The sequence below is a fragment of the Cyprinodon tularosa genome, unplaced genomic scaffold, assembly GCF_016077235.1.
Source record: "Cyprinodon tularosa strain WSP-4 unplaced genomic scaffold, ASM1607723v1 ctg770, whole genome shotgun sequence".
NCBI lineage: Eukaryota > Metazoa > Chordata > Actinopteri > Cyprinodontiformes > Cyprinodontidae > Cyprinodon > Cyprinodon tularosa.
The window spans coordinates 290,783-317,500 of record NW_024039530.1 but is presented as its reverse complement, the minus strand read 5'-3'; the positions used below and the strand labels follow the sequence as shown (position 1 = coordinate 317,500).

Sequence of the window (26,718 nt, the reverse complement as noted above, 5' to 3'; positions counted from 1 at the left end):
CGTCTATCACCAACATAGGCCAATCAGCAAACCAGTATTTTCGCCCCTTCCCAAAATTACCTCAACAGAAGGTTTCCAGATGGATATGCGGAGCAAATCCATCTGGCGGAGTCAGGTTAGGACACATCTGCAATCAACAACAATTATTGAAGATTTCCAGAGGACTTCACCATTGAAATTCACCAGAGCTATAGTGAAACAGACAATGCTTTTCACATACATTTCACCTTTTCCGATTCATAATCCACCACGGACGGGTTTTGCACCGTGATGTCACAAACCGGTAGGTGGCAGTAGTGTTCTTTAACAAACATGGATGCCTCCAGTAAAGAACATTCAAATGAAATTATCGAGCAGTAAGTAATACTTTCATATATAAAATACTTTCAGAAGTTTGAATTCTGAATATACTTCTTCTTTAATTCAATACCTCTGGAACCTGCAGTTCTCCGCTGACCCTGATGGTGGCAGCAGTGATAGTCATAAATTGACATTTTAACCCTTTTTAATACAAGATTTTGGTACAAAAATGAAGCAAAAAACAATATATTGCAAATAAAGAGGTGTAATACAGAATGTTTGCTCTTTTATAAATTAGTCTTTAGGTTTTTTAGGGGAGAGTTTATCTCTACAGTCACATAGATAAAGAGCATTGCTCAACCCATTTAATGTATATACTATGTAGAACCATAAATTCATTTACATGGCACTAATATATGAATATTCACATAGTTTTATAGGCAGGGACCCTAATAAAAATTTGGTTTGTCTTCAGTGATTTATTTTGGGAAATATAGATGTTTTGCACGTTCTTTTTTCTGCTGGTTTATTTTAATCAGTAAAGATTGAGCATAAGATGTCCATCAGTTTTCAGCCACCTCTCAGTGCACATTGGTCCCTACCTGACCACCCCTATGAAAATGTTCTGGAACCGCCACTGATCAGGCACCATGCCCATGTATCTACCTCTGGAAATCCCTGATTCAGCACTTGGCCTCCTCCTGTGAAAAAATATCTAGAGCTGCTATTGTCTCCGACCAAAGCTGTAATGTCCAGCAGATAACCATCCTCTCTTAAGGGCATTTCCTAATTGCTGTTAGCAGATCTGTGTTTTAATTGTCACTGCATAAAAAAAAAAAAAAAAAACTTTCTGCACATACTTGTTAGTATTAGTGCTGCTTTCTTCAGTTGGTTCGCTTTGAAAGTTGCTCCAGGCTATTGGCCCTTTATACTGAGGTTTGCTGGGACCCATTAACGATAAAAAACATTTGTGTGCTGTGGATCCGATCGTCCGGGCGCTTAGGGCAGGGTAGGTTTTTAACCACTCATCCTTCTGTACACTACATGCTGTACATAATTGATTAAACATCATGTGTTGCCTGGTTAGCCCTCTGCGTATGGCAAAGGAAGCCATTGGACTCATTTTAATGGTCCGCTGTTTACTGTAGTTCCTCAGCATGAATTAAAATCAACATACAGAGAAAAAGGTGTGGCTACCTATAAGTGGATCACATTAAAATGCAGATTGAATCAACTGTAATGGAAGTTGAGGTTTAGATGGACCTCCTGATTTCTCTTAACTGTGGATCTGTGACATTTACAGAAGAAATGATTGAACCTTTTGAAGGTATACTTATGTATATTTTGGTTTAAATCGTCTAAAATCGTTAGATTAAAATCTTTAACAGGCATAAGTTTCTTTGTTGCAGTCCTCTCAGTTTTAGTGCACATATCAAACAGGGGTCTTTAGAGTTTGCCAGGCCAAGGGCCCCCAAACTGATGGAGAGATGGAGCGGGGACCCCTAATTATATATATTGTATGAAATTTTGTTTTCTCAAACTGGTCCTATAGTCACTCGATTACATATGGAGTAAAAGAAAAGTAATTTCTCCCTGGGATTATTAAAGTATTTCTGCTTCCTGGTTGATGGGACAGGTGTTTTGAATGAAACGGTGCCCAGCTTGAAGGAGCTCCTCTGTGTCTCTGAATGTGTGCATTGATGACTGAAAGACATCTTCTGCCTCCATTTATCTGTTTACTACAGTCTGTTGAATTCATGTCAATGTTGATTTAAAGAAATTTCTATTAGTGGAAAAAATTGCAGGGGGGAATATATATATAAAAAATGGCTAATCAACCAAAAAATTTTGCGACCCCCATGCAGTACCTACGTGGACCCTGTAGGAGTTGCGGACCCCCTATTGAAAACCTCTGTTTTAAAGCATGACTAAGTAAATTCCTGTCTCACTCCCCCTTCGGATCCTTTAGAAGATAGCATTAAACACTGACAGTTTTCCATGAGCTGCTCAGCACCTCGCAGCTGCAGCTCTTACTCTTAGACAGCTGGAAGACACAGATCATGACCATATGTGTGAAAAGGTGGGTAGTATTATAGATTACCTCATGAAATCTAGTGTATAGCAGCCTTTTTGTTGGAAAAAATGACTTTTATATGAGTCTACCTCTCGAGTGAACCATTTTTAATTGCTCTCACAAGGTGTTTCAGCCTCTCCATGTTTTATAGCTGCATGCTAAAAATCGATTACTCGAAAGTCTCAACAGTAATGTTAACAGAGATTAGCAGATATGGTTCTTATGAGTCCAATAACACAATTCTCAGGTCTGCATCAGTTTTCATCCTTGTTTTGGTTTGAAGGATAAATTCCTTGCCAGAATGTACTCCTGTTAGAGTCCTGTCCCGATATGATTCACGTTTTCTCTTTTCCTCCTCCTCTGACAGAGGTCTTCTTCTGCTTCTTGCTGACTCTAACATGTCATAACCCCCAAAAATGAACTATTTTATAATCACCTGTAAGTGAGGTAACTGAAGCCAATGACTTTATATTGGGCTACTGTTTGTTATATCGCAAGAAAGAAAACAGAGGAGCGAAACTGCTACTGGGGCAAACTGCCTAGAAAGATGCAAGTATGGTTTTCTGACCAGAGCCAGTAGTGAGAGATGAGTCAATCGCCCCAAAAATATTTGAATTACTATCACAGGGACTTAGATGATGATTAATTAAGGTAAAATGTTACTTGCTACTACTTTAAAGAGTGTAGTACCATTTTTTTCCTTTAGAGTTACCGTAAATCCTCTAATATTGGCCTGAATTCCATTAGCGGCTTGCTGTCGGCGAAGGTAAATAATGGCCGAACTCGTATGCAGGTCGGGGCTACAATTAGAACCAACAATGTTCCTGGGCAGTCCTCAACAACTTGTGATAGTAACATACAAGTACCACAGGGGGGCAATGTTTGGTAACCAATCCAAGCCATTAGCCTGGGAAGTCCCATCCTTACACAGAGATCGTAGCGGCCTTACACAATCGTCCTAATCTGAAAGACACATGTGATTACCGTTAGGTCTAGTGGTAACCACGAAGCGTTAAAATGACAGAATTTCGTTGGCCTTCGTTGTTCTGAATTTCCCTTGAAATATTTGATACTGGTAGCCTACTTTCACTAAGCCTGGCTCAGATTAAATTTCGCTGTGATAGCAGAACAGTTTACATAAATTTTTTAAAAAACTTTTCCGTATTGCCGTGCAGAGACATTGTAGCTGATGGAAGATGTCTGAATAATGTTCTGGCAACTGTACTTTTTCAATAAATGAACCTAGTATTTTATAGGTTCAAAGAGACACAAAATCTCGTTTTTATTCATTCCTCTGAAAGTCTGTTTTGATCAAATAGAAATAGAGGCCTGCCTCTAATTCTGGCCTCCTTCCAATAATGGCCTGTACCAAGATGCACCTGAGTGAAACAAAGGCCCCATCCTATATTGGAGGATTTACGGTAGTAAAAGTCCACAACAGCTCATTGAAAGCATTGGAAACTATCCCTGATGACAGAAACACATCGCATTCACGTCCTTAGTGCTATGGGGTGCCCAATGTAAACATTTAGCAAAAATGAGAAATAAATTTTTTTTTTTTTTTGATATTTCCATTATTTGGTACATTTAATGTTTTTTTTTCCTCATGCCTCTCATGATAAATGCTAATTATCATATTTAAATTTATATAGATTAAAAAAAATATATATATTTACATACTATATATCTATTTAAATGTTGTCACTACATCGATAGATAGATGGATGGATGGATGGATGGATGGATGGATGGATGAACTTTATTCCGGACTCATGGTCCAATAAATACATACAAATTACATGCAAATCTTAAATCTAAATATATATGTTAAATCATAAAACTAAATAATATATCTGACTTGCATTTTCAGAAGATATACTAATAAAACACCCAAAGATAAATATTTAGATTTAAGATTTTGAGAAAATATATATTTAGATATAAAGTTAAGATTTACACATAGATTTGCATATAAATATAACATTTATATTTAGGCCAAGATTTAACATACACATTTAGGATTTGCATAAGAATAGATGTGCAGATCTTCATGGTTCTTTTGGGTTAGTTTCAGTGTTCGTACAGGTTTATGCAAAAACTATAAATGTAATAGATACAGTGTGTGTCAGATGTTTACATAAACTCATCAACTGTATAAAGGTCAAAAATACGGGGCTTGTAAATATTTATCTTTGCATTTATAATACAAAATACATCTTTATTGATTTAGAAATGACTTGGTGACATGAACTTGAATTTATTCAGCATTTTATGGGATGGATGGATGGATGGATGGATGGATGGATGGATGGATGGATGGATGGATGGATGATGGATGGATGGACAAACACAAAACAAAAAACTCTTCATTTAAGAATTTCTACATTTTATGTAAACACTGTAAAAAATCCAAATCTAGATAAGTAATTTTTTCTTAAAATAAATGAATTTGCTCTTGGATTGAGGAGTTAAAAGTGACATTTTGCCAATGGAACAAGACAATTTACTCTTAAAATAGGAACACACAACTGCAATTTTATTATTTTAAGTGCATTTTATCCAATTATCTTATTTTAAGAGTAAAAATACTGATTCCATTGGCAAACTACCCCATTTACTTACTCAAATTAAGGGTAAATAAACTTAATTTAAGAAAATTCAACTTATATCTAGATCGTTTTTCCAGTGAACTGGTTTGTTTTGTATCCAGCTTTTGCTCTTATCACACAATTCTCAATATATTTGAGCTCCTGGCTGATTTAGGAGCCTTATTTTAGTCTGCTTTATCTCATCTAAAGCAAGTTTCGAAGTGTTTGACACCATTATCCTGTTGGATTACCCAGCTGTGATCAGGCTTCAGCCATCTGTCTGTTTAGAACCCAAACATGACGCCACCAACATGGTCAACCGTTGGTTCAGAGCTCTTAAGTTCAAAACCCTCATCTTTACTTCTGATAGAAATATCTGTAACAGAATTGGGGTGAGATAGTTTAATCTTTGTCTCCTGTGACTATTAATTGATTATTTTCCTGGTTTAGAAAGATTTCAGTCCATGTTTATGTAAAACTCACTTCTGCAGACCTTGAAGTCTGTGTCCTAGCACCTTCAGCTATGACAAGCATAAAACCTGCTCTTCCTGAACAATATAATTAATTTATTTTCCTTCCAGAGGAACATTTCAGGTCTGGTGATATTAGTTATAAACATTTGGGTTTTCCAATGATTCATTATAGCTGGTTTTAGAAAGGTTTCCTGGAAAACCTCCTCAAAGCTTCAACCTCAATCCCATAAACCATTTATATGCCTAATAGCTAGACCAGTGCCAGGAAGCCAACAGATTTAAGTTAACTCTGTCATTTATGACAAGAGGAGATCGTAAATGATCAGAAACACCTTTTTTTTTTTGGCTACAAAATATGGATTTCCTTTCCAGTTTACTTAAGTACATTTAACTTAATAGGGTGTAATACTGTGAATTAGGGAAATAAATGCATGCTTAAATATTTTTGTGTAGTTGCTTTTGTCTTGTTGGAACTCAACTGTTTCATGTTTTTAAAGGCAATTGTTTTGGAAAGCTAAGTTTGAGCTGATTAACAACACTAAGGTCTGATTACTGCCAAGCATGTAGAACCACCACGTCACAATTTACCTTAAAAAGCTTAAAAATCTTTCTCATCTATCTACAAAGGGGGGCCAAGTCCATTTGTAAGGTTTTGGCAGGCCAGTGAACTACTGTGAGAGCCTTTACCTACGATGAAACCTTCACAGGAGTGCTAAGCTAACCAAAGCTATTATTAGAGCTCATCTACAAATGAGAAACATTGGAAAAAGGAGGCAGGGAAAGCAGAATAAAGCGTTAGCCTCGCTGCATGCAGTTAGCCAAGCCTTGTAGCTAAATAATTCTATAAACCTCTAAATCAGGAGCACTTTATAACTGTGGCAGGAGGTGGAGGGCAAATAAAGTTGCTTTCAGCTCAGGGAGCAGGATAGCTGCGCCCCAGGATGGTCCAATCCTTTAGCATTGCAGAGGAGCTACTGCGAAACAAGGGTCTACGGGCAAAGATTTAGAAATACATCAGGAGTCCGACGCCGAACCAGACTCATCATTAAAGGCATACTATGCAACATTTTTCAGTTAATGTGTTCCATAATATTTTGGATGATCAAATTAGTCATTTCAGGTCGAACAAAGGTTTTCTCGGCCGCCCTAGTGGTCTGTAGGGGAAATACCGTACATGCAATTGCAAGTCTCGTGCATCGCGAGAGTCGGTCTTGCTTTACGGCGAGAACTTGGCTAACTACAATCTTTGTTATTTAGAGACACGCATAACAAATAATGTATGACAACATGCTAAATTTTCAACCTCGAAAATTGGAACAAAATAGTCACTTACCGCAGTAGACATGGTGATTCGTTGCGTTCGCCTGTCTGCTAAGCTCAAAACAACCGCGCCTGGCTTGACGGAGAAACCAGGAGAACAGCTGAGCATATTTACGACAGTGCACTTTTACTTTCGCCCTCTGGGGGGAGCCTCGCTGGAAAATCAACACTGGTTGCATAGTATACCTTTAAAGATTAAATATTTATCTTGCACATCTAAGAAATAATATATTTTGAAATATTTAAATCTATAATTTCATTAAATTTTTTTATGTCTTAATCAAAGTCATTAGGTGAGTGGGGTGCCGCCCTTGCTATTGGCCAGCTGCCGCTGATCCTTACTTACCTTAAGAACATGTTAAGTTATTGTTTGTTATGTTGGAAAACTGCCCTGTGGACGAGTTTCTGAACAGACTGTAACCAACTGTGCTTCAGTCTGTTACAGTACGGGTAAACATCCAGGTTCCTTCATCAAACTGTAGAGCCACACACCATGACACTCCCACCACCGTGCTTGGCTGTCAGGAAGACAGACTTGTCTTTATAATCGTCCATGCTTGCTGCCACACATGTTTAATTCCACCTGAACCAAACAAAGTCCATCTTGGCGTCTTCAGGCCACTGATATGGTTCCAGTAATCCAATTTACTGAGTCTGTTTTCTCATGTAAAGATTTTCTCCTGAAACAAAAGTCATGCAGACCAATTAAGATGAAGCGTGCAGTTTATTTGCTTCAGAAATACTTTATTAATCCCAAAGTGGAACATGATGTTCTTGCAACTCATATTGTTTTTTTTTTTTAGGTTTTTTTTTCAACCAGTAGCTCTCATGTTGATGTTAATGGAAACAGATTTTAAGAAGCCTCTGATTTAATACATCTAATGTTTGTACAAGAGTCTAAAAAGACAATGATCAAGGGTATCAGCAATGCTCATGTCTTTGTAAAATCATCTCCTGGGATGAAACTAGAGAAACTAAACAGAACTACTTTATTAGCTTGTCGAGCTTCTTTAATTATGTCCTGAACACTAATGACTGGATAAAACACCTCGAGAACTTTAACAGTAATCAGTGCCATGACACTGGGGAGGGATTACTGCAAATTATGCACAATTTGGATAATTTTACTAAAGATGTTTACTTATTTTATTTCCAGTGGTTTAGCGAGTTAAAACACACTGAGCTGCACACTAACTATCTCACATTTTGTTAAAGTGTCTTTTCTAACAGCACCTCTTCTGCTTTTTGCCCAATTCTTTGCAAACAGACCAATGTTGAAATAACTATCCTCATTTTCTGCAGCAGGTTATTTGCTGCAAACACACAGATTCTTCCTAGTCTGATACACAATGGAAAGCTTTTAGTCCCGGAGCCAAAGTGAGGCAGCATTTTGCATTTTAGGACTCAACCACAGCTGCTGTATGAGTGGTTCTCCATCTCCCTAATACTCATAGACTAAGAAGCCATTTCCTGCTTGATCGGTCCTGATGTGGTTGCATTATCTAGTCCTAGATCAATAAGTCTGTGCAACGTGTTGACTGTGCATTACTGTGCCCTTGGGGGACATAAATTTAGAAACTTGACAAAGAAGAAGTGGTCTGCATCTTCACCAGCAATCTGCATCAGTTTCTTTGTTGAAAGTCAGCTTTGAATAAATGCTGCCTTCAGCAACCTTCAGCTTTTCTTTGATTTTATTCTGAAAAATAAAATAGGTCTTGCTTTTTTCTTCTGTCTTATTTTTTCCCAGGTATCTTATTTTCCACATTAGTTTTCGGCCCAGCTTGTGGCTTCATCCTAGGTTCCATCTGTACCAAAGTCTACGTTGATGCTGTTTTCATCGACACCAGTAAGTGGCCATATTATTAAAGCTACAGTGTGTAATAATTACAGGCATATAAATTCAGAAATTTAATATATTATACATAACTATGTTATTTATCATCACCTATGAGCTCAGCCTTTTAACCATAACATTTGCGTTGCCTTAGAATTCGTTATTTATAATTACATAGGAGCGGGTCTCGCAGCCATGGAGGCTGACATCCTTGCGCTACGGCAGCGCAGAGGCAACAAACTAGCGATTGCGAGATCTCCCATGACGCTCGAAAATAACTACGGCAAGTTGAGAGAGATGAACTGAGACGGTACTGAACAGTAGATGGCAGTATTATGCCTGAGAAGCGTTTAGTCTGCCTGAAACCAAAGAAGAAGAAGAAGCAGGTATACTGCGCCTCGGTAACAAGAAAGGTGAACAAAGGCGGCAGGCGTGAGTGACTTTGCAAACTGTTTGGCACTGTGTGGCCAAACATCAGACGAATGGAGGATCATGCCTACTCTGTATCACAACGAAAAGCGGCGGACACCGAACCCCCGTCATCTAAGAAGCGGAAACACGACGAGAATAAACGCAAGAGTGACAAGAAACGACAAAAAACACGGATCAACATTGGCACGGCATTTACACGATGGAAGTCACTGATGGAGGAAAAAGGTTTTCAAAGTGACGCTCAAGTTGCCAGTTTTCTCTTGGACAGGTAATTAATCCTACACACACAATTGTCTAATATCACTGCAGTTTTTGGAGTACAGGATGCTCAGACCTGTCTAAAACAATAACATGCTGCGTGATGATGCTGTTACTCTCCAGTATACTTATTCAGCAACGTCCCTGACGTTTCACAGGTAATGATTCAGTAATTTTCTGTAAAATAATTTTCTGGATATATACCTCGGTTACTTCTCTCCGGCTCCTTTGGAGATCTTCAAGCCTTTCCTCCTCTGCTCTCACCCCGCTGGCTCCCCTCCCTCGGCTGGCCCTAGCTGCACGCTCACCCCGGCCTCTCTGCCCTCTTCCTTTCCCTCTTCCTTGCCTTGTAACCCCCGTGCCACAAACAAGACTTGGACTCTGTAAACGGGGAATATATATTCTTCCAGCGAACACAATCTCGCTGTTAAACTAATGACTACAATTACTTCGTCTGTTTATATCACCATGCAAAGCAGCTCACCAAAACGTCACAACGACGTAGAAAAAATAACGGGTATATTTATTATCTTAAGTCTACATGAAATCTATACCCTACACAGACTAATGAAATACTATCTGTAAAATTATCTATGTAAACAAACCTCATCACTTGAGAAGGTAGGTGATGCGGACGTCGTGGAAGACATTTTGTCCCGTAACGCTCGCCGTACTGTTGGGGGGGAGAAGCGGTGGGGGGGAGACGTTCATGTTGCTGCAGTCTGCAGTCTGACCGCTAGATGTCGCTGAAAATTACACACTGTAGCTTTAACATACTGTAGCTCAACTCTTATAATATTATATTTCTAAACAAAAGTTTTAATTACAGGAAAAAAATTAATTCTCTATGTAAGGTCTGAATATATCTAAATGTTTATTTTCTTGTCTTTCATATTCCTTATTTATTTATTTATTTATTTATTTATTTATTTTATTAAGAGCTTTTGGTGTTAAGCTTAAAATTATACTAACCTTATGTGTTTACAGGATTACCTTTACCATTTCCAGGTTTTTTTTTATTTTTAGGATTGCTTATCCCCATTGTTAGTTATTTACCACATACTTACCAGAACAATCCACATTGATACTCAAGTAAAACACTTTATAAAAATCATATCCTATTTTTTTTTTAAAGATATCAGTTTGTCATCCCATTATGCACACATTGTTAATGATGTTTAACACTTTTCATAGCACAGTGAAGAGTGCTAAGCTTCCTATAATCATCCCCATAAGGTAGAGAATAGAAAATGAAAAGAAGGAGCTGAGGAAGCCTGTTGTCTCAAATGTTATGACAAAAACATGCTGGTGCGCTAAGATGGATGATTGAATCAGGCAAACAAAAAGCAAACCATACCACGGCATGAATTAAGTGATAGAAAATTGTATCATAGGGAGACATAAGATGAAGTGACATTTTTACACTCTGTCTAACCTAAAACACAGACAGGAAGGCTTGAAACAGAGGACTTATAGTGATGTTAGAATAAATCTGTGCAGCAGAGTTTTTGCATGCATGTGATTTTCAAAAATCATGGCAAGTTCTAATTAAGGTGAGGATCATTTAGTGTTTTTTTTATTTTTATTTTAATAAACATGGTTGTAAATTGTTGAACCTTTTGTTCCAGGTAAACTGGACATCACCCCAGACGACCCTCGCTGGATCGGGGCATGGTGGGGCGGCTTCCTCCTCTGCAGTGCCTTACTCTTCGTGTCGGCCCTCTTTATGTTCGGTTTCCCCCAAGCGCTGGACGAGCAGGACATGGACGCTCGAGGGGAGAGCGAGCAAGCCATGCTGCCTACTTCGTTAAGCCATGAGAGCCAGGACTCTAAATCCAACGGAGAGTTTCGTGGCTTCGAAATGAACAGCGGACTCTCAGTCTGGGAGCATCTGAGATGTGAGGATGTGAACCGATGGTTGGAGGAAGTGGAGGAAAGGAAAATAAAGACACAATACTTTATTTTTATTTCTTACTTTTTTCCTTTCTTCTTCATGCACCCAGTGATCCCTCGGGTAACCAGGCACCTTCTCTCCAACCCTGTGTTCAGCTGCATTACACTGGCAGCCTGCATGGAGATAGCTGTGGTTGCAGGCTTTGCTGCGTTCCTGGGGAAATACCTGGAGCAGCAGTTTAACCTCACCACCTCCTCAGCCAATCAGCTGTTAGGTACGACAGACATGTTTCTAACTAAATGTTCGGCATCTAGGGATTTTACCATTGTAACATCATGGAAGATCTCAGTCAAAAGGAATTTAATTCAATTTTATTCAGTTTATTTATATAGTGCCTATTAAAGGAAAACCAGCTGACTGCATCGACTCATTGACTCGAAAGCAATCCCTCACACCAAGCACGCTTGTGTTCATCTGGTACAGAATAAGTCATTGTAGACTATCTATGGTCCAAGTTCTCCTTTTAAACCCCTCATGGCTAAAGTGGCACATGTCTACAACCAGTGACTATACTTCTAACACATACCAAGCATCACTTTGGAAGCACTTCCATCTAACACTGGAAAAATGACCTAGAAATAAGTAAAATTTTCTTAAATTAAGTGTATTTACCCTTAACATGAGTAGGTAAATGAGACAGTTTACCAGTGGAATGAGTGTTTTTACTCTTAAAACAAGATAATTAGATAACATGCACTTGAAATAAGACAATGCAATTGTTTTTTCTTATTTTAAGTGTAAATTGTCTTGTTCGATTGGCAAAAGGTCTCTTTTACCTCCTCAAACCAAGAACAAATGCACTTATTTTGAGAAAAAACAACTTATACAGATTTAGATTTTTCCTAGTGAAGTGGTTGAAGATCTGTCCATCTTTAGCTTATTCAGCTAACTGACTAAAATCTCAATCTGCATCTGCTTTATGTTTTGAATTACATGATGAAGTTTTGCTTAAATTTGCATCCGCCTAGAGTAAAAAACTCAAAAAATTATTTTTTTAATTTTACTTGTTCAATTAAATATATATAATATATGATTTGTAATTCATCATTGTGTATTTTCCAAATCTGTTCATTTCAAATCATTTTTCTATGTGTAGCAATAATTCACACCTCATATCATCTCAGGGCCAGTTAAAGGTTTAGATTAGATTAGATCAGATTAGATGAGCTTTATTGATCTCACAGTGGAGAAATTCACTCGTCACATATCGGCATAGAAGTTACAGAAGGTGCAAACAGGGAGGAAAAAGGTGCATTAAGAATAAGCAATAAATATACAGTACATCAAGATAAATAGGATTAAGCTGCAAGTGTACATGTATCGCACACAATGAAAAACAAAATAAAAATAAGCAATAAAAAAGTAAGAAATAAAAATATGTACAATCCGGATGGCTTATATACAGGTGAAGAAAAATTGCACATTCAGCGTATTGCACAGGATATTGCACAGTCAATAAATAAAAAACTATAATGTAGCTGCACAGTGATTTTTAAAGGAGTTATTGTGGTTATAGTGCATTATTATAGAGTCTGGTGGCAGCAGGAATGAATGACAATGTTTTTAATGTAAGAAACAGCTAAACAGATGCAGATGAGCTATTTAAGTTCAGCTGATGAAACAGAACATATACAGGTGCTGGTCATAAAATTAGAATATCATGAAAAAGTAGATTGATTTCAGTAATTCCATTTAAAAAGTGAAACTTGTATATTATATTCATACATTACATACAAACTCATATATTTCAGATGTTTATTTTGTTTAATTTTGATGATTACAAATGACAACAAATGAAAATCTCAAATTCATCATATCAGAAAATTAGAATATTACTGAAGACCAATAAAAACAAAGGATTTATAGAAATGTTGGCCAACTGAAAAGTATGAACATGAAAAGTATGAGCATGTACAGCACTCAGTATTTAGTTGGGCCTCCTTTGGCCTGTATTACTGCAGCAATGCGGCGTGGCATGGAGTCGATCAGTCTGTGGCACTGCTCAGGTGTTATGATAGCCCAGGTTGCTCTAATAGTGGCTTTTAGCTCTTCTGAATTGTTGGGTCTGGTGTATTGCATCTTCTTCTTCACAATACCCCATAGATTTTCTATGGGGTTAAGGTCAGGAGAGTTTGCTGGCCAATTAAGAACAGGGATACCATGGTCCTTCAACCAGGTACTGGTAGCTTTGGCACTGTGTGCAGGTGCCAAGTCCTGTTGGAAAATGAAATCTGCATCTCCAAAAAGTTGGTCAGCTGCAGGAAGCATGAAGTGCTCTAAAACTTCCTGGTATGTGGCTGCGTTGACCCTGGACCTCAGAAAACACAATGGACCAACACCAGCAGATGACATGGCACCCCAAACCATCACTGACTGTGGAAACTTTACACTGGACTTCAAGCAACGTGGATGAAGTGCCTCTCTTCTTTTCCTCCAGACTCTGGGACCTTGATTTCCAAAGGAAATGCAAAATTTACTTTCATCAGAGAACATGACTTTGGACCACTCACCAGCAGTCCAGTCCTGTTTCTCTTTAGCCCAGGCAAGACGCTTCTGACGCTGTCTGTGGTTCAAGAGTGGCTTGACACAAGGAATGCGACAGCAGAAACCCATGTCTTTCATACGTCTGTGTGTGGTGGTTCTTGAAGCACTCACTCCAGCTGCAGTCCACTCTTTGTGAATCTCCCCCACATTTTTGAATGGGTTTTGTTTCACAATCCTCTCCAGGGTGCGGTTATCTCTCTTGCTTGTACACTTTTTTCGACCACATCTTTTCCTTCCCTTCGCCTCTCTATTAATGTGCTTGGACACTGAGCTCTGTGAACAGCCAGCCTCTTTAGCGATGACCTTTTGTGTCTTGCCCTCCTTGTGCAAGGTGTCGATGGTCGTCTTTTGGACAACTGTCAAGTCAGCAGTCTTCCCCATGATTGTGTAGCCTATAGAACTAGACTGAAAGACCATTTAAAGGCTTTTGCAGGTGGTTTGAGTTAATTAGCTGATTAGAGTGTGGCACCAGGGGCCATCAATTTTGAACCTTTTCACAATATTCTAATTTTCTGATATGATGAATTTGAGATTTTCATTTGTTGTCATTTGTAATCATCAAAATTAAACAAAATAAACATCTGAAATATATGAGTTTGTATGTAATGTATAAATATAATATACAAGTTTCACTTTTTAAATGGAATTACTGAAATCAATCTACTTTTTCATGATATTCTAATTTTATGACCAGCACCTGTAGTTAGTTACAGCAGCTCAGTCGACTCCCTTTACACTGCAAAAATTATACAGAAATAAGTAAAGATTGTTAATTTAGGTATACTGTAGAGGAAAATCTTTTATTTCCGGATGGATCATCTAAATAAGTGGTCCTCCTAACTGTCAATCATTCTGGTGATATGTTTACGTAAGGCTGTCCTACATGCTCGTCCCGTTAGCTATCTTTTTCTGCGCACTTTCAGACATATGTCTGTGTTGTGAGCTACGCTTTCAGACAGTCATTGAAGCTCAGCTTCTCACCACGGTTCGTTGAAAATGGCCGAGGGTCGTAAGAGAAAAAGTGTCTATGAAGTGTATGAGAAGAAAAGAAAGGCCTCATGAGAGGCAAATATAGGCTATCCCATAATGTTTTGCACTGAGAGCACTCCTCGTAAAGCAGTATGGGATTTGCTGTCACAGCGGCCCACTGCCGCCATAGGCTGTCACTACCCCACAGTAATAACATAACTAATAACAAAGATGGCGCAGGCACCGCGGGGTGGAGGAGGAGTTATATGACCAAAAGGGAGCAAAAATCAGTGATCATCTGTCCGAACGGTAAGCTAACTGAGATCGCTATAATTTCTTCTAAATCATCACCGCTCTACATAGAACAACTTTTAAAAAGAAACTTGACAATGTCTAAAGAAGATAAACGTTAAGTGACGTCACGCACGTTTAATAGGCGTTCTATCTCGTTGGGTTGTCCATGTGCATTTTGTTTTTTTAAGTGGAGAGGGGGGTTCTTTTAAAAAATTTGGGGAAATCCCCCACAATACATTTAAATGTATATAATCTTAAGTTGAGTGGGTAAATAAGATGATTTGCCAATTTAATGAGTTTTTTTTACTCTTAAAATGTGAAAGTTGGATAATATTCACTTGAAATAAGACATAATGCAATACTTTTTTTCTTAAAATAAGTGTAAATTGTCTTGTTCCATTGGCAAAGTGTCTGACTTACCTCTGCAATTAAAGAAAAAATGAACTTAATTTTAAGGAAAAAAAGTCCCCTTCAGAATTCATTTTTTTGCTGTGTAGGACTGTGTCAGACTTGAACAGAACTATGGCCAGAGGAAAAGAATTCAAGTCACTAATTTCATGGTGGGATCATGTCAGTTATAGTTAGAGGTTCAGTAAGCTCTCTTGTAAACATCCTTGAAATGGAAGGTAGCTCTCTACAGGTGCTGGTCATAAAATTAGAATATCATGAAAAAGTAGATTGATTTCAGTAATTCCATTTAAAAAGTGAAACTTGTATATTATATTCATACATTACATACAAACTCATATATTTCAGATGTTTATTTTGTTTAATTTTGATGATTACAAATGACAACAAATGAAAATCTCAAATTCATCATATCAGAAAATTAGAATATTGTGAAAAGGTTCAAAATTGATGGCCCCTGGTGCCACACTCTAATCAGCTAATTAACTCAAACCACCTGCAAAAGCCTTTAAATGGTCTTTCAGTCTAGTTCTATAGGCTACACAATCATGGGGAAGACTGCTGACTTGACAGTTGTCCAAAAGACGACCATCGACACCTTGCACAAGGAGGGCAAGACACAAAAGGTCATCGCTAAAGAGGCTGGCTGTTCACAGAGCTCAGTGTCCAAGCACATTAATAGAGAGGCGAAGGGAAGGAAAAGATGTGGTCGAAAAAAGTGTACAAGCAAGAGAGATAACCGCACCCTGGAGAGGATTGTGAAACAAAACCCCTTCAAAAATGTGGGGGAGATTCACAAAGAGTGGACTGCAGCTGGAGTGAGTGCTTCAAGAACCACCACACACAGACGTATGAAAGACATGGGTTTCTGCTGTCGCATTCCTTGTGTCAAGCCACTCTTGAACCACAGACAGCGTCAGAAGCGTCTTGCCTGGGCTAAAGAGAAACAGGACTGGACTGCTGGTGAGTGGTCCAAAGTCATGTTCTCTGATGAAAGTAAATTTTGCATTTCCTTTGGAAATCAAGGTCCCAGAGTCTGGAGGAAAAGAAGAGAGGCACTTCATCCACGTTGCTTGAAGTCCAGTGTAAAGTTTCCACAGTCAGTGATGGTTTGGGGTGCCATGTCATCTGCTGGTGTTGGTCCATTGTGTTTTCTGAGGTCCAGGGTCAACGCAGCCACATACCAGGAAGTTTTAGAGCACTTCATGCTTCCTGCAGCTGACCAACTTTTTGGAGATGCAGATTTCATTTTCCAACAGGACTTGGCACCTGCACACAGTGCCAAAGCTACCAGTACCTGGTTGAAGGACCATGGTATCCCTGTTCTTAATTGGCCAGCAAACTCTCCTGACCTTAACCCCATAGAAAATCTATGGGGTATTGTGAAGAAGAAGATGCAATACACCAGACCCAACAATTCAGAAGAGCTAAAAGCCACTATTAGAGCAACCTGGGCTATCATAACACCTGAGCAGTGCCACAGACTGATCGACTCCATGCCACGCCGCATTGCTGCAGTAATACAGGCCAAAGGAGGCCCAACTAAATACTGAGTGCTGTACATGCTCATACTTTTCATGTTCATACTTTTCAGTTGGCCAACATTTCTATAAATCCTTTGTTTTTATTGGTCTTCAGTAATATTCTAATTTTCTGATATGATGAATTTGATATTTTCATTTGTTGTCATTTGTAATCATCAAAATTAAACAAAATAAACATCTGAAATATATGAGTTTGTATGTAATGTATGAATATAATATACAAGTTTCACTTTTTAAATGGAATTACTGAAATCAATCTACTTTTTCATGATATTCTAATTTTATGACCAGCACCTGTATTGAACTCTATCCTGTTGAGCAGGGAGGCAAACCCTGCAACAAATGGCCAACCACCCACACTGACACACATGGCAAGAAGAGCATCGACTACTGTAGAATGAGAGAGACGCTCGAGATCATGTTGACCTTTCAGCAAGTTAATCCTTAAGATGCAGGCAAAGCTAAAACATAATGGTTTGGATCCAATTTAATAGCAATGGAACAGTAGAAAACCAGGTTTATACCTGTATCCAATTGAGAATCTGTGAAAAGACATAAAAATAACAGTTGACATTTGTTCTCCATCCGGTATTTAATAGAAACTAAGAGGCAATGTTCCCCAGTCGATCTGAAAGTTATCTTTACAATGTAGGATTTATTACAATTACACTCCACATGTCAGATTTTCTTTCTTCTTTACAATTATCCCACACTTTGTGTTAGTTTATCATATAGAACAGGGGTCGGCAACCCGCGACTCCGGAGCCGCATGCGGCTCTTTCATCCTTAAACTGCAGCTCTGATTGGCTTGGGAAAATAAATTACTTAAAAAAAAAACTAAGTATTTAATTGACAGATGGCAGCTTACAGTCCTGCGTAAAGATGAGAGTGACTTCGTACAGCCCCGATTTGCAGACGCTGTTCGTAGAGGTTCAGGAGCAGAAGTCCCATTAACCAGGTTAAATAAATATTTATGCAGATATTTTGCAAATATTTATTTTTCATTGTTTAGTGACACAGTTCTTTTTTCCCCAATTTATTTTTGAAATTCAGGTCAAGGCTCCGCAACATGCTCTGAAAGCCCAAAGGCGATATAAGGATGACAGCTCACGGCATTTTTCTACTTTTGTTTGCTACATGGATAATTTAAATTCAGCTTTTTAATTTATTTGAAAGAGACATTCAGACATTGTATTATAATTATAAAATTAAATTTTCTCTGTAGCACTTCGTGGATTTCATAAGCAACACACTTTAGTTGTTTATACAAAGTGTAAAGGTAAGAAAAAGCAATATAAACAGTGTTATCTTCATTTTAGATAAGATGATAGTCCGTCTTCAAAAGGGTAGTCAAAGCACTAATGTGTACGGCTGGGGTGAACCCCGAAGCATGAAAGGGAAGTTGTTGTTGTTTTTTTTAAATATTTTTTCTTTCTATTTAATAAATGCGTTCATAAATATATTCATTTTAGATGTCATAAAGTATTTGCGGCTCCCAGTGTTTTCTTTTCCGTGGAAACCAGATCAAATGGCTCTTTCGGTGTTAAAGGTTGCCGACCCCTGATATAGAATATTGCTAATAAGCCTCTGAGTTTGTAGCTCTGGTTTGGCAAAAGAAATAATATGAATACTTTTGCAAACTGTCTCTGATGGTGATAAAAATCTCCCGATATCCTGACAAGCTTTTACTTCTTTACATAGCTTAAAATGTCATTTTTTTCATTTCCTTCCACCGCTTTCATTTACTCTGACATCTTCATTGTCCGAATTCCTTTATTCACCAATTAGATTTCCGTATGAAGGTGACTAGTCTTCTTCTTCTCCAGGTATGACAGCTATCCCCTGTGCCTGTTTGGGTATCTTCCTCGGGGGGCTTCTGGTTAAGAAGCTGAACCTTTCCGCTCTGGGGGCTGTCCGCATGGCCATGCTGGTCAACCTGGTGTCCACGGCTTGTTACGTGTCTTTCCTCTTCTTGGGCTGCGACACGGGGCCTGTCGCTGGGGTTACAGTCGCCTACAACAATGAGTGAGAATTTTGAATGTGGTGAAATCAATTCTGAATCTTTCCGGTATTTATCCTGCTGATATGATCTTCCACCACCTCTGTAGGACACTGCAGTCAAAGAAACAACCAGAGTCCGCCTGCAACAGTAACTGTAACTGTTACACGGCGTCAGTGAGTCCAGTCTGTGGCTCCAATGGAGTCACCTACATCTCAGCCTGCTTTGCTGGCTGCACCAAACCAGTGAGTGGAGAAAACAACAAAAAGTAATACCATGATTGTTCCCAACAAACAGTGCTTTACAGTCCGGTTCTTGTCTTTGTGTCAGAACCTGAGCAGCTGTTGGTGTATATCCAGCCTCAGCGACGAGAACGTGGCTTTACCGGGGAAGTGCCCCAGCCCCGGATGTCAGCGTGCATTCCTCACCTTCCTCTGTGTTATCTGTGTATGCAGCATGATCGGAGCCATGGCTCAGACACCCTCTGTCATCATCCTCATCAGGTACTATCCCAGTTTGCCCACAAGAGGGAGCCACTAACATTTGGAGCTGGCAGGAAGTGCTGGTGTGAGTCAGAGATTCATGAACACTGCAAGCGTGATTCATCAGGACAGGTGTCATGAGAGAAATACAGACAAACAGGGGAATATTTGTCACTTATACATACATTTTTAGTGATAAAGTCTGTAAGTAGGTGCAGATAAAGAGGCGGCTTGTATCTGGGCTCATGATTTTCATGATGGCTTCTCCTCTTCTTTGCAATCTGCCTCCTTCTGCCATTCACAAATTTGACAAAGCATTCATATCAAGCATTCACATCAAGCATTCACCCTGAGACATTTTAGACATTAGTTCAAAACATGATCTATATATATATATATATATATATATATATATATATATATATATATATATATATATATATACACACTCACCAGCCACTTTATTAGGTACCACATGCTAGTAACGGGTTGGACCCCCTTTTGCCTTCAGAACTGCCTCAATTCTTCGTGGCATAGATTCAACAAGGTGCTGGAAGCATTCCTCAGGGAGTTTGGTCCATATTGACATGATGGCATCACACAGTTGCCGCAGATTTGTCGGCTGCACATCCATGATGCGAATCTCCCGTTCCACCACATCCCAAAGATGCTCTATTGGATTGAGATCTGGTGACTGTGGAGGCCATTTGAGTACAGTGAACTCATTGTCATGTTCAAGAAACCAGTCTGAGATGATTCCAGCTTTATGACATGGCGCATTATCCTGCTGAAAGTAGCCATCAGAAGTTGGGTACATTGTGGTCATAAAGGGATGGACATGGTCAGCAACAATACTCAGGTAGGCTGTGGCGTTGCAACGATGCTCAATTGGTACCAAGGGGCCCAAAGAGTGCCAAGAAAATATTCCCCACACCATGACACCACCACCACCAGCCTGAACCGTTGATACAAGGCAGGATGGATCCATGCTTTCATGTTGTCGACGCCAAATTCTGACCCTACCATCCGAATGTCGCAGCAGAAATCGAGACTCATCAGACCAGGCAACGTTTTTCCAATCTTCTATTGTCCAATTTCGATGAGCTTGTGCAAATTGTAGCCTCAGTTTCCTGTTCTTAGCTGAAAGGAGTGGCACCCGGTGTGGTCTTCTGCTGCTGTAGCCCATCTGCCTCAAAGTTCGACGTACTGTGCGTTCAGAGATGCTCTTCTGCCCACCTTTGTTGTAACGGGTGGTTATTTGAGTCACTGTTGCCCTTCTATCAGCTCGAACCAGTCTGGCCATTCTCCTCTGACCTCTGGCATCAACAAGGCATTTCCGCCCACAGAACTGCCGCTCACTGGATGTTTTTTCTTTTTCGGACCATTCTCTGTAAACCCTAGAGATGGTTGTGCGTGAAAATCGCAGTAGATCAGCAGTTTCTGAAATACCCAGACCAGCCCTTCTGGCACCAACAATCACGCCACGTTCAAAGTCACTCAAATCTTCCCCATACTGATGCTCGGTTTGAACTGCAGGAGATTGTCTTGACCATGTCTACATGCCTAAATGCACTGAGTTGCCGCCATGTGATTGGCTGCTTAGAAATTAAGTGTTAACGAGCAGTTGGACATGTGTACCTAATAAAGTGGCCGGTGAGTGTATATATGTGTATATATATATATATATATATATATATATACATGTGTATGTATACATATATATATATATGTATACATATATATACCTATATACATACAAATATATATATACATATATGTATATCAATATTTTTGTAGCAGTGGCAATCCAATATATATATTGGATTGCCACTGCTACAAAAATATTGAATATTGCAGTTTTAATAATTGTTTCTATTTTGTAATAATTTGGAATTGGAAATCATGGAAGCACAGCAATTGTATGTATCTAATTATATATTTACAAAATTTAAGACTAAATCTGCCCTCAGGTTCTGTTCGATAAATTTAAGGTCAGCATCAACTAAAACAACGGATCTCTGTGGAGGATTTGTAAATAGATGTAAAGTCTGGTAAAAAGCTGCCAGAAGTATGGAGTTTAATACATTTTAAGCAAAAACAATTTATGTGCAGAATTGCTTGTTTCTTTTCTTGTCCTTGAAAAGCGACACTGTGCGTCTTTAAACTGATCTTAGCGGGTTAATTAGCTAAGCTATTGGATCGGATAGCCAGCCTTCACTATGCTCCCTAACCCATCTGCCACTGAAGCATGCCATCTGTACTTAGAACAGCTCAATAACTGTAATACAGGATGCTTTTTCTGTTTCAAAGTCATGGCTTTCCAAAATGGCAGTTATTTTGAGAAACATGTAGAAGTTTGCTTAAATAGGTCAGGAAAAGTAGTCATCAGTAAACAGAGGCAGGTCCACACGCAAGTAGGAGAGAATCTACGATCGCATAAGACGCTAGCCAGGAGCACAAAGGAGGAGGATGCTCTCATACATGCGTTACTGTATTTGCGGCCTCATGGTACTAAATCTGTATGCATGAAATGTTCAGTTTGCATGTGGAAAGCTGTATTAGGGATTCATTTCACTGTATTTAAGAGCAACTGAAAATGTAAATACTGTAACCATGTAGAGACAGAAGTTGCATGCTGTAGGGCTCCCAAATTTCTAGAGTTTGTGAAACGATACGTTTAAGGTCCTGGGAAGTTTTTGAAAGCAGTTATAAAAGACACTCATCCTTGAAAGTCCTTCATATTTTTCTTGAGTGAGTGTGATTAACATGTGCCTAACAACACGTACATGGGTGTTCTTCTCATGTGTGACTTAGTGAATTTTCCAATTTGTTGGATCAGTGTGAAATGGACACAGTTTAGCAAAAAATGCTATGCTAAGGTCATTATAATCATTAATCATCAGAGATGGCAAAAGTACTCACTTTCCGTACTTGAGTAAAAGTACAGATACTTGTGTTAAAAAATACCCTGATTAAAGTGGAAGTACTGATTAAACTTCTTTACTCAAGTAAAAGTAACAAAGTACAGACTTGTAAATTTACTTAAAGTATAAAAGTAAAAGTAGAAACCACTTTTTTCATTTAAATGGATGTCTGCCAATAGGACTAGATCTCTGTTGTGTTCATTTTCAATCATCTCGTCGTCCATGCTACTATGCTAACGCCACCGCCACCAAGCTGCAATGATTTGCCGCCAATGAATACCGCCGAATCTGTCGATTCATCTTGTAGTGGTGCGTCAAATGCAACGTAGATTCCCATCCAATTAGATTGAATTTGGTATTGATGACGTGAAAAATAATAACGGTAACTCCATTGAAATGATTCAAAACTAAAGTAACGAGCCAATTTTTTAAAATGTAAGGAGTAGAAAGTACAGATATTTGTGTAAAAATGTAAGGAGTAAAAGTAAAAAGTCGCCATAAAAATAAGTAGTAAAGTAAAGTAAAAATATCAGAAAAATCTACTTGAGTACAGTAACGAAGTATTTGTACTTTGTTACTTTCCATCTCTGTTAATCATCATCATTTATTATCATATTGTCATTACAATGTAATTATCACTGCTTCTTACCTGCACTTTAAAAAATGAAATAGTCTAGAGAGATGTACTTAACAAAATGTGTTTTTGTTTACAATTGTGTTTAGAAAATGACAAAATAAAATCTGTCTAAGTCTATAAAGGACCCCTAAAATGAACATCCTGTTTCTTTAGTGGATGACCATTGGCCGTAAACTACAACCTGTGTTTTCTTTTAGCAATCAAAATTCAAGAAAAGAAAATTTTCCACTGTTCAAAAGCACTTAAATCAGATTTTTCTCAATAAGGTTTTATGACCTCACAATGGCACTGCTACTATAGTCTCTTTTCTCTTTAGATCAGAGGTCTTCAACAGGGGGTCCGCGACCCCTAGGGGGTCCGCGAAGGTACTGCATGGGGGTCGCGAAAGTCTTGTTTGATTACTTTTTTTTATATTCCCTCCTGCAATTTTTTGCACTAATTAAAATGTCTTTAAATACACATTAACATGAATTCAACGCACTGTAGTAAACATATAAATGGAAGCAGAAGATGTCCTTCAGTCATCAATGCACACTCTTTCAAACCTGGGCACCATTTCATTCACAACACCTGTCCCATCAACAAGGAATCAGAATCAGAAATACTTTAATAATCCCAGAGAGAAATTACTTTCGTTACATGACTCCATATGTAAAAGAGTGACTATAGGACCAGTTTAATATAACACAATTTCACACAATATATATAATTAGGGGGTCCCTGCTCCATCTCGCAATCAGTTTGGGGGTCCTTGGCCTTGAAAACGTTGAAGACCCCTGCTTTAGATATTTTTTTCCAAGTGCAGTTAAGACAATTCTATCTTTCTTGTGAAATATGAGATGGCCTCAGTAAGGATTAATATCATCCATCCATCCATCCATCCATTTTGCTTCCAGGGGCGCTGGTGTCTATCTCCAGCTGTCTAAGGGCGAGAGGCGGGTTCCACCCTGGACAGGTCACCAGTCCATCGCAGGGAAACACAGAGACAAACAGGACAAACAACCATTGACACCTAAGGAGAATTTAGAGAAGCATTAATATCATCCACTTCTAATTAGAGACATGGACGGGGGGAGGGTCGTCCCCCCCTGGTGGCTCAATTTTTAAAAATTGTGTGCGTCAAAATGCAAAAATATCCTCCCAGGAGCAAAAACAGGTGTTAAATTGCCCTCTACAATGGTGGGAACACACTATACGTGCCCTTTTTTCCCTTTCCACCCCTGCCTTTCAAAAAGCCTGTGCACACCACTGATACTGTCAATTAATAGCATCTTGAGTTGAACTTTTTTGCAACACATTTGTGGAAAGCTTCAAGGCTTTCAAGGATGTAATATATCAAAATATTTAATATTCATGTATTACAGATATTGGCCTAGAATATTAAATATAATTAAGGGTTTTTAACATGTTATCTACAATTAAAATTTATGACAATTATGCATACAAATGTAGTCTATTAATATTATTGATAATAATGGAAGTTAATTAATCCTTTTTCTTCATCAATTTTTAACATAAAACTTTTCTAAACCTTAATCCTGTTAGTGAAAGATATTTGTTCTCTTTACATGTGTGTGTCCAAGTTTGATGTCCGCAAGTTTTCAAACCTTTGTTTTTTACACAAAACAGATTAGGGACGCAACATCGCAATGAAAAGTTTGTTTAGTAACTTCTAAAATAGTTTTATTATCAAAAGCTTCTTTTAATCAAAAACCTAAAAGTAATGTATATTCTGATGTATTGAATGTCACTGTATAACACAAGGCTATGTGGTTTGTTTCATGGCGATCATAACCCACTTTAGTTGTGATATGGCAGTGTAAATACAATTCAACAAAGTCCAACAACATGTCTATGCTGCCTTAAAAAAACACAAAATCCTTTGCCAGCTTGATCTAATCCAATAAAATATCCATTAAAAATAAAACTATTCTAGAAAAGTGTCACAAGACTCCAAAAGGTTCCGGTTAAACTAGATTGAAAAAGTCGTAATGCTGTTTTAGAGCAGCTTGAAAGAAGATCATTTGATGGTTTGGACTCATTGTCTCCTGCAAGACATTTTAATCGCTTTAAGTATCTTGGACATTTTTATATGATATATATTTTGATAATATCTTATGTAGAGTTTAATTCTATAGAAGTTTTTACATGTTGTTAAACTAGGAATAGGCGGTATAATCAGAGGTTTTCTGTTGTCTTTATCAGGACTGATATTCTTCACTGCAAAAAATCTAAATCTAGATAAGTCATTTTTTCATAAAATAAGTGCATTTGTTCTTGGATTGAGGAGGTAAGAGACATTTTGCCAATGGAACAAGACAATTTACACTTAAAATAAGAAAACACAATTGCATTGTCTTATTTCAAGTGCATATTATCTAATTATCTTATTGTAAGAGTAAAAATACTCATTCCATTGGCAAACTATCTCATTTACCTGCTCAAATTAAGGGTAAATACACTTAATTTAAGAAATTTTTACTTATTTCTAGATCGTTTTTGCAGTGTTCAGATTGAAAATGAGCAGATTGTAATAATCTGTGGAAATCATTATTATCATCATTTCAATGATTGCTGTGGAAATGTGACCAGCATGGGTTCCTACACAACAAAACAGGAAACTAAAGGAAACTCTTGAGACAATAAATTATTTGACTTTGCTGCAATGTTACCTTTTTTTGGATTTGTTTTCAGATGTTTTGTTCATCTTTTTATGCTTCATACACATTGTTACAATCATCAGCGTTTACATTGCAGAGTTCTTGTCCTGCATCACTGGATCAAGCTGAGATGTGTGCATTAATCACCATGTTCTTGTTTTCCTCAATAGAACTGTAAACCCAGAGCTTAAATCCTACGCTCTTGGAGTTCTTTTCCTCCTCCTGAGGCTGATCGGTAAGATATTACACTTTACACCTTGATTGCTCTGTAGTTTAACTGTGACATTGAAATGTCAGAATGGTTTTTCACCTTCCTTAACAACGGCATCAGTCTGACGGCTCAGGCACAGCTGGAGCTTGAGCTCAAACCTGTGCTCTTCTTGGCCTTTTGACCCGCTGTCTCTGCACATTCCCACTTTCCCTCCAGGCTTCATCCCTCCCCCTCTGATCTTCGGAATGGGGATCGACTCCACCTGTCTGTCCTGGAGCTCCGTCTGCGGCGAGAAGGGCGCCTGCATGCTTTACGACAACGTGGCCTACAGGCATCTGTACGTCAGCATCGCCATCGTGCTGAAGTCCTCCGCGTTCCTCCTGTACGCCACCACGTGGCAGTGCCTGAAAAACAACTACAGGAGGTACATCAAGAACAACGAGGGCTACCTCACCCCTAATGAACTTTTCGCTTCTAATGTGACTCTGGACAATTTGGGTAAGGAGATTACCCAGAACCCAAGGAACAGGACAAAATTTATATACAACCTAGAAGACCAGGAGACCAGTGACAACATGGAGTCGGTTTTATAGGAGTGATTTCCATTGAGTTAGCAGGAGCTGTTAACGTTCATCTGCTCTGATGTACAGACTCTCTTTGGTGTTGTATACAAGTAGAGCATTGTTCATCAAAAACATTAGATCTGTTAAAAACAACACCAGGAGTTCCTGAAAAAAATAGTCGCAAACTGACTTAGAAACAAATTTATTTGTGTGAGTTTTTCAGTTTTCACTATGAAAGCAGTGAAGACAC

At 38.5% G+C, this 26,718-nt stretch overlaps 1 protein-coding gene across 1 annotated transcript in view; it reads left to right on the top strand.

The window, feature by feature from the left end:
* The window catches only part of LOC119773603 (solute carrier organic anion transporter family member 3A1-like), a 65,071-nt gene extending 38,573 nt beyond the window's left edge, over window positions 1-26,498 (top strand). Inside the window, exons 3-10 of the mRNA XM_038270659.1 lie at window positions 8,503-8,601; window positions 10,908-11,177; window positions 11,283-11,447; window positions 18,819-19,017; window positions 19,101-19,236; window positions 19,322-19,494; window positions 25,865-25,929; window positions 26,122-26,498. Coding sequence (XP_038126587.1) covers window positions 8,503-8,601; window positions 10,908-11,177; window positions 11,283-11,447; window positions 18,819-19,017; window positions 19,101-19,236; window positions 19,322-19,494; window positions 25,865-25,929; window positions 26,122-26,498 — 1,484 coding nt within the window. The remainder of the gene's footprint in view (window positions 1-8,502; window positions 8,602-10,907; window positions 11,178-11,282; window positions 11,448-18,818; window positions 19,018-19,100; window positions 19,237-19,321; window positions 19,495-25,864; window positions 25,930-26,121) is intronic.
* The last annotated feature ends 220 nt before the right edge of the window (window positions 26,499-26,718 follow it).